The 7,904-nt window shown below is 43.0% G+C and overlaps 1 protein-coding gene across 2 annotated transcripts; it reads left to right on the forward strand.

Annotated features, from left to right (window-relative positions):
* The first annotated feature begins 289 nt into the window (after positions 1–289).
* C4BPB (complement component 4 binding protein beta) lies at positions 290–6,536 on the forward strand. 2 transcript variants are annotated; one of them, XM_006094875.3, is made up of 6 exons: positions 290–485; positions 1,032–1,205; positions 2,584–2,760; positions 3,802–3,895; positions 5,532–5,658; positions 6,327–6,536. In XM_006094875.3, the coding sequence occupies exons 1-6, from the start codon at positions 428–430 to the stop codon at positions 6,468–6,470; spliced, it is 774 nt and encodes a 257-aa protein (XP_006094937.1). In that variant the 5' UTR covers positions 290–427; the 3' UTR covers positions 6,471–6,536. The 2 variants fall into 2 exon arrangements, with proteins under 2 accessions (XP_006094937.1, XP_014316470.1); XM_014460984.2 differs by having other exon boundaries at positions 1,035–1,205.
* Positions 6,537–7,904: the final 1,368 nt, after the last annotated feature.

The following is a 7,904-nucleotide window of genomic DNA, read 5'->3' on the forward strand; positions in this document are numbered from 1 at the left end:
ATTGACAGAAGTGAAGGTCATGGCAAGACCCTGTCGCCCACGTCTGTCACGTCTGTCACGGAAGGCTAAGCCTGCACTTCAAAGGGACCGGTCAGCTGGATTTGCATGAACAGAACCTAAGCAATTTCTGAAATTGAGTTTTAAAACTGGCAGTTCTTTTCCCACCCCATTAGGTTTTTGCAAAGTCCTCTCTGTAGCAACATCATACAGCTGTTCTTCATTTCCTGTTACAATTTCTTTCTTTTCTTTCTTTCTTTTTTTTTTTTTTTTTGCATTTTTCCAGGGAAGAAGAATCAATACAACCCGTTCTCTAGGAGGGAGGTGGTTGGACGGTCTGACCTTTAGCGGTGTTAGAAGACCTGTTTTGATCCAAACCAGATGTCCAGGCTGAGTTAACTTCGGCCTGAGTCAAGCAATTGATCACAAGATGTTTTTTCGGTTTGTGTGCTATCTTGTGGTTGTGCGGCTGATTTCTGGCTCAGATGGTACGTATGCTTTTCTTACGCTCAGTTTTCAAGGCACTTGATGATCAGTTTGTGGGTTGGGAGGCATTCTGTCTAGGATTTTCATGAAATTGAAATCAATGAAATGTATTTGTCGTCTTGAAAAATCTCAGGTTACTTGGCTGAGTTCTCGGTGCTCCATAGGGGCTTAGTACATATTTACTAAGTCTGCTCTGTAAGTGGGGGGCTACCTGGTTGCTTTCCCCTTCTGTTCTAGGAGCAAAAACAGTATCCGTTTCAAAATCTTCACTGGTCTTATACAAACTGCAGGAGTGCCTGTTGGGTAGGGAATTGCTCCTTTAGGAGTGGATAACTTATGGCTGAATTTGAGTGAAATTCCGGTTACCCTTTCGAAAACAAAACTTTGGGAATCGCAGGGTCGGGAGGGATGTGGATGTACCCGAACATGGAAGAGTACAAGGAATGAGAATCAATAATCCAGCAAAAAGAGAGTCAGATGGGGGGATCGAACGAGGGCTTCCTCACAGCCCCTGAGATGCCAGTGGATCGGTTTCCTTTTCCCTCCAGCAGAGAGCTGTCCGGAACTCCCCCCGGTGGACAACAGCATATTTGTTGCCAAGGAGGCGGAAGGACACGTTCTGGGGACCTACGTTTGTATCCAGGGCTACCACCTGGTAGGTGAGAGCACCTTGTTTTGCAACGCCTCCAAGGAGTGGAATGCCCGTACCCCCAGGTGCCGCTGTAAGTTTGATCTTTCTGCTTCCTTGTCCATCTTGTCATCCCACTGTATTCTTTCACATTCTACCTCCAGGAGCTCACGTTAAAACTCTGTCAGGCAAAAATCCCAACTTCTAGGAATCCATTTTTAAAGCACTCTAGTGGCGGGACTTCTTTTAGACGGTACATAATCAGCTCTGAATAGACTCACCCACCCCTCCAAGAAGGAAAGAATTTCCACCAAATAGTAAAATGACTTTTTTGGGGGGGAGGGGACTGTGATATGCTTAATATCATACAGATTTGCAATTTTTATATTATGAAGATTTTAAACGTATACAAAAGACGGGTGAGTAAAATGAAGGTGTGGTTACTTATCACCCAGCTTCAACAAGTATCAGCACATGGCTGATCTTTTTTCCACCTACAATTCTGCTTTGCATTATTATTACTTGGAGGTAAATCTATCATATCATTTTACGTCCTTCATCCTATAACTTTGAACTGAGAAAAAATGTATGTCGTCAATTTATAAACGTGATAACTGAGATCCACGAGACTTGCTCAAGTTCACAAAACTCATTTGTGGGTCTGTAGAGATGGAGAAGTAGGCTGTATTCTCTGTTATTACTACCTTTAGTAATAGTTGGATCGACTCTCCTTTATTCCCAGAGTAAAGAACACCAGCATGTTTACCTTTTATTCATATGACTAAATTCACATCTCTGCATTCTCTCCTGTTTAAATATATTTTTATTGATTTCAGAGAGGAAGGGGGAAGGAGAGAGATAGAAATATCAATGATGAGAGAGAATCGATTGGCTGCCTCTTGTACAACCCCCACTGGGGTTTGAGCCCGCAACCTGAGCATGTGCCCTTGACCAGAATCGAACCCGGGACCCTTCAGTCTGCAAGTCAATGCCCTATCCACTGAGCCAAACCAGCCAGGGCTCTCTCCTGTTTTTATGCCTAAGAAAACAAAATGAAGTAAAAAATGATAAGTACACATATATATTTGGCTGGATAAACAAGAAGGAAACACTTGCCTCAAACATAGGCTCAAGAATTTTGAGCAATGCGTTACATAACAGGATGATGAACTTGCTATTGGTAATTTCCAGTTAGATGCTTAACTATTTTTAGTACGTTCAAGTGCCCATTGTCATTCTTGTGCACGACCAAGAAGACCTTTTCACTCTTGGTCCTGCACAGGAGTGACAATGACCAGAGTGACACTTAGGCCGATCCAGTCTTTTCTCACCCTGATTGATACCCCTTGGTATCATGGACCCTATGAAGAAAGTGCAGTTTTAGCTCTAATTTCTTGTTTTCTCAATGAAGCGCCAGGAGGTCTAGTGTTCGCTGTGGTGGGTTTCATCCCACCTCCTGTTTTCTTCTTCAGTGGGCCACTGTCCCGACCCTGTGCTGCTGCATGGCAAGTTCAGTTTCCGGTGGCCTGTGAAAGCGAGAGACACAATCACGTTTACATGCAATGAGCACTACATCCTCAAAGGCGGCAACTGGAGCCAGTGCCGCGAGGACCACACCTGGGTGCCTCCCTTTCCCACCTGCAAAAGCAGTGAGTACAGTGGAAACAAATGCAAATCCCAAAGATGTTGATCAACAGTGGCAGCGGGGCATTCACCACATCCCTTGGATGATTTCCTCTCTTGTGTATCTGGGGAGGGATTAGGATCTAACAGACAGCCCAGAAACACGGGGAGCTCATGGAGCAGGGCCTCAGCTCCGGTGGTGTACTCCAGTGAAATGAGCAGCATTCAGTGAACAACGCTTTTTTCTTTTCTCGTTGTTGTTCATATATGTTTGTATATGATGGTGTTTTACAAAAATTATACTATATTATACATACTCTTCGATGTCTTGCTGTTTTTACTCAGCTATTTGTGTTGAATACCTTTATGTTTCAGTAAATATACACCTATGTAATTATTCTTGATTTAGCCTTTAATCTTGATCAACATTTTTAGACTTAATCTCAGAGCTGAAAGCATAATATCACTTCACCTGCTCATCGTATAGGTTAGGAAGAAAGCCAAGAGGGATGAAATGGCTTCTTTAGTGCCACGTGGTTACTGGAAGAGCCAGAACTAAAACTCACAACATCCAGTACCTCCTCCAGCTCTGTTTCCACAATTCTCATCCTCAATGATCTAAGCTCTGTTCTTTTTTTTTTTTAATGAAGCTCTCATTGTATAACTCTGTCCCTTGGGGGATGTCAGCCTCCATTTGAGCTCACACTATTGATTTCCTGTTTCAGAGAGTTACTTCTTCGACTTCTGTTTGTGGGCTAAATTTTCTTTTCTTGTATATTGACAATTAGCATCTCTACCACTTCACCTTCTTTCCTTGAGCTCCTGCCAATCAGAAAAGTACTCTCAAATTGCTAATGACTCAGGATGAGCCCAGGGAGGGGGTCTTTCCCATGGACAGATATGATTTTGAGGAGAAGGAAATGACTGGAGAACATACATGTCCCTAGATGCCACATGTGCTGCTATGAAGATAGTAGGTGCTGGCATAGACAATTACACGTAGGGGGTGTTGTTAATTGAGCATAACTGAACTTCAAAACTGTCTCTCCTATGCTCCTGTCCCTCAGGAGACTGTGACCCTCCTGAGAACCCAGCTCATGGCTATTATGAAGGAAAAAATTTCAACTCAGGATCTATCATTACTTATCACTGTGAAGACAGGTAAGAGGATGCAGCCTTTCAAATACAAGATCTTGCCCATTGAGTAGTAGCATTCTTTTTGGGAATGACCCAGTTGTGCCAAGCCAGCACGGCCATGGGTGAACCTGAGCTCAGGCCCCTGTTCCCCATACTTAGCCCCACGTTGGGCGCCATATGTGCTGCACCAGCACAGCTAGGATTGGTGAGCCTGAGAGGGGGCAGTGAAGGACTGAGAAAAGACAGACAAGAGGGGAAAGCTGGGTCTGGGTGGGACGCTGTCCTCTCTGATGGAGAACTAGCGACAGTGCCACAGCCTTCAAGCCAAGTCTTTATTTTATAGCCAGATTCCATGAGGTAAAGTAAGGGCGTGGTTACAACATTTTCATGGGTTTCGAATCTACTCAATTACATGCACCTGCACTTAGCCACGTGGGGCTACAGGTTTGGACCATAAGGTCAAGCTTATAACTACATATAGCCTTTGGCTAGAATTGTGCTGGGACTTGCAGGTGGCTTTGCCACGAGAGGATCGTGCCCTCTCATTAGTCCGAGGCTTGAACCTGTCCAAATGCTGTAGCTGCTTTCCACACCCAGTCTGTCTCAAACTAGTCCCCTGATTTCCTACTGCTCAGGATCCTGAGCTCATTCTAATTTTGAGAGCTGCCTCAGTCGACTTCCAGCTCCACCCAATCCCTAGAAGACAGATTCACCTTCCTATTTATCCTAATTAAAGTATCACCTTTTTTTCTGTTAAGTAAGACAAAATAGATACTATAAATGTATATTTTTTCCTAAGGACCCTCAGAACAAAAAACTCAAAGAACCACAGAACACATGGAACTGCAGAAATAGAAAGATTTAGAACAGTGATTCCCAAAGTGGGCGCTACTGCCCCCTGGTAGGCGCTGCACGATCCAGGGGGGCGGTGATGGCCACAGGTGCATTTGGGGGTGATGAGTAACTGCTATTAAAATTAAAAAAAATTAATTTCCAGGGGCTGAGTAATATTTTTTCTGGAAAGGGGGCGGCAGGCCAAATAAGTTTGGGAACCACTGATTTAGAATATAGGTCCTTAAAATACCCTAGTTAAGGTCTAGCCTTAATTTAGACTTCCTGGTCACCCACCTTACAGATCGCCTAGCTTTTTCTTTCCCTTGCCTCATTCTTATTGACTCAGGGTTATGTGCTCTCACTAGCATTTCAGTCTCATTATGTACCTCCAACAGACTGCAGTCAACTCTCACGTCTTTTTCTGATTAGAATCTGCAGCTTCTTTTCAGCCAGTTCACTAAGATGTATTTGAAGGCTCTCTCTAGCTTTCTACTCCTTTTTAGAGCCTAGATGACAGGTGCTTATTTAAAGTTCTTCCCTCACCCTCCCCATCCAAAAGCTGTATGTGTAAACGCACGTATTCAGAATTTCTCATGTTTTATGGGTTGGCTCATCAGTTGGGCTCTCCACACCCCAGGGAGCGGTTTTACTTTAGTACTACCCTGTAATACTGAGAGAACTTAAGCATGCCTTATGGATCCAGGGCCGAGAGGTGGGTTCTATCACAGTAAGAAATACCGAAATATAGCAACACAAAACCAGCCTTAGTTGTCCAGTTCAGAAGGTAGAAAGGCTAAGCGTTGTGGCCATTCTAATTTCTGTGCAGATACCGCTTGGTGGGCACACAAGAGCAGCAGTGCATTGATGGGGAATGGAACGGTGCACCTCCGGTCTGTGAATTGATCCCAGAAGCTTCCAAACCAGCTCGACAGATTGCACATGAGAAGGCACTGGTGAGTAGTAGGCTCTTGTTTGTCTTGTTCACAGCTGGATCTTCAGGGCCTGGCATTGCTCCTAGTACATGCTTAGTAAATAGCTGATCAATTTGGGATGTTTTTGAATGGGTTGGCCTTGACCTGATTGGGCGCATAAACTATTACCTCACATTTTTATATATGGTAGTTCCCATTTGCCACCCGACGAGGTGCTGTTAGTAGGAGTCATTGTCTCGTGTACTTTATAGAGCAAGGTACATAAACTCATGTCTATAATATCTTTATTGATTTCAGAGAGGAAGGGGGAGAAAGAGAAAAACATCAATGTTTTGATCAGCTGCCTCCTGCTCACCCCCTACTAGGGATTGAGCCCGAAACTCAGGCATATGCCCTTAACTGGAATCGAATCAGGGACCCTTCAGTCCGCAGACCAACACGCTATCCACTGAACTAAACTGGCTAGGGTGACAAATCAATGTTCATTGAGACTCCTCTTTTAGTTTATATTTACTACTGGGATAATAGTAAGTGTATGTGAGCATCATGTTTAAGATCCACATCCCTATGTAAATTAGCCTGGTTCTGAGCCCCCATTCACGGACCTAAGGCACTACTCATTATCTTCAAAATATCAAGCTGGCTCTCCGTTCTTAAGTTGTCATTTACAAAAATGTTTCTTTCTTCAGCTTGCCTTTCAAGAGAGTGAGGAACTTTGCAAAGCCGTAGAGAACTTTATGCAAAGATTAAAGGAAAATGGCTCAACAATGGAGGAGCTAAAACATTCTCTGGAAACAAAGAAAGCTGAGTTGGAGGCAACAATATCGCCCTGACATTGTAGCTGAGTTGACTGGGTAATGTCAATACACCTATAAATAAAGTTTCCTCTTGGTTCTGAAGTTGGTTTCAGATTTTTCTCTCATTGGACTGGAAAGCAACTTCATAGTAATCAACTGCAGTTGTATGATGGACCGTGTGTGTGTGTGTGTGTGTGTGTGTGTGTGTGTGTGTGTTTGAGTGTGGAAAGACCAAGTGTGATGGTTGTCTGTTTAAGACAAGAATTAGCAACACATTAATGGAGAGAAAAGGGTTTGATTTCCTGTATCCCAGGAAAATCAAAAGCTCAGATCATAGCTAAGAGTGTACCTCATATGAATATGAGACAGGAATGATGCAGCCAAAATTAGCCTCAAGTGAACCAAAATTATGAGGTAAAAATTAACCTTTTATTTTGGGAAATAGGCTCAAAACAATTATATCTTAAAATGAGCCACTAAGGAAAAAGTAGAATTAGGACCCAAACTCTCTCCTGGGTTTTGCTCCTATATCCTATTTATGAAACCAGGTTTTCAAGTATTCTGCAGTAAGATTGCTCATGGCCTTTTGGATGAAACCCATCCTGCATGGTAAATTTGAGATGGTGCAACACAAATGAATATATTCTTATATTTTTTGAGGGCAGAAGACTCAAGAATCTCAAGGTTTTCCTGTCAAGATGTTTTACTGAGCTGATATCACAAGCGTCTTCCATCTCCCACTCTGCCCTCTGTTTAAGACACATAGGAAATCTGAGTAAAATACAATCAAAATACACAAGAGAGCTTGAAATAATAGAAAATCTCTATGCGAAGTTAAGAAGAAAAAGAGATAGACTCTCGAGTAGCCCACAGTCTCTGAATAGACACAAGACATGGATGTACATGTCTTAATTCAGGATGGTTAGAATAAAATAGGCACTTTTCACAGAACAGTGTGCTATGGGAGCTCACCTGGGAGGAGCAGGATGTCCATCTGGGAAGAGTTAGAGGCAGGAAAATTGTCAAGGAAGATGTCATAGTTATTTGAGCCTTTAAAAATGAGTAAAAGTTAGAGACAAAGATTAGGGAGGAGACATTCCAAGTGGAAAAATAATTTGAGAAATGTAATAAGAGAGCCTGAGCTTTTTTAACCAAGTACGTCCACTTGTAGAGTTAATCGAACTTGAGCAAAATGATTTTTAATTTGAAGCTATTCATTATGTTATTACCTATATTGTCTGCATTCGTAAGACCTTGTGAGCATTTGAAATGTCCAATCTTAGAGAAATGTTAAATAAGTTAGGGCACATCAAATGTAATGCAATCTTTTATAGTGACAACTAGAGGCCCAGTGCATGAGTTCGTGAATGGGTGGGGTCCCTCCACCTGCTGGCTTGCCCAATCCTGATAGGGGCCGATTGGGGCCAGCCGGGGGGAGGAACCATGGGAGATTGGCTGGCTGCAGGAGGT

This window comes from Myotis lucifugus, unplaced genomic scaffold (genome assembly GCF_000147115.1).
Source record: "Myotis lucifugus unplaced genomic scaffold, Myoluc2.0 scaffold_145, whole genome shotgun sequence".
NCBI lineage: Eukaryota > Metazoa > Chordata > Mammalia > Chiroptera > Vespertilionidae > Myotis > Myotis lucifugus.

What these genes read in the sequence shown, in the direction of transcription:
- C4BPB (XM_006094875.3), top strand. Translation starts at nt 428, where the DNA reads ATGTTTTTTCGGTTTGTGTGCTATCTTGTGGTTGTGCGGCTGATTTCT. An exon ending in CCGTACCCCCAGGTGCCGCT is followed by an intron (nt 1,206 to 2,583) that starts GTAAGTTTGATC and finishes TTTCTTCTTCAG; the next exon opens with TGGGCCACTGTCCCGACCCT. An exon ending in CTTTCCCACCTGCAAAAGCA is followed by an intron (nt 2,761 to 3,801) that starts GTGAGTACAGTG and finishes CCTGTCCCTCAG; the next exon opens with GAGACTGTGACCCTCCTGAG.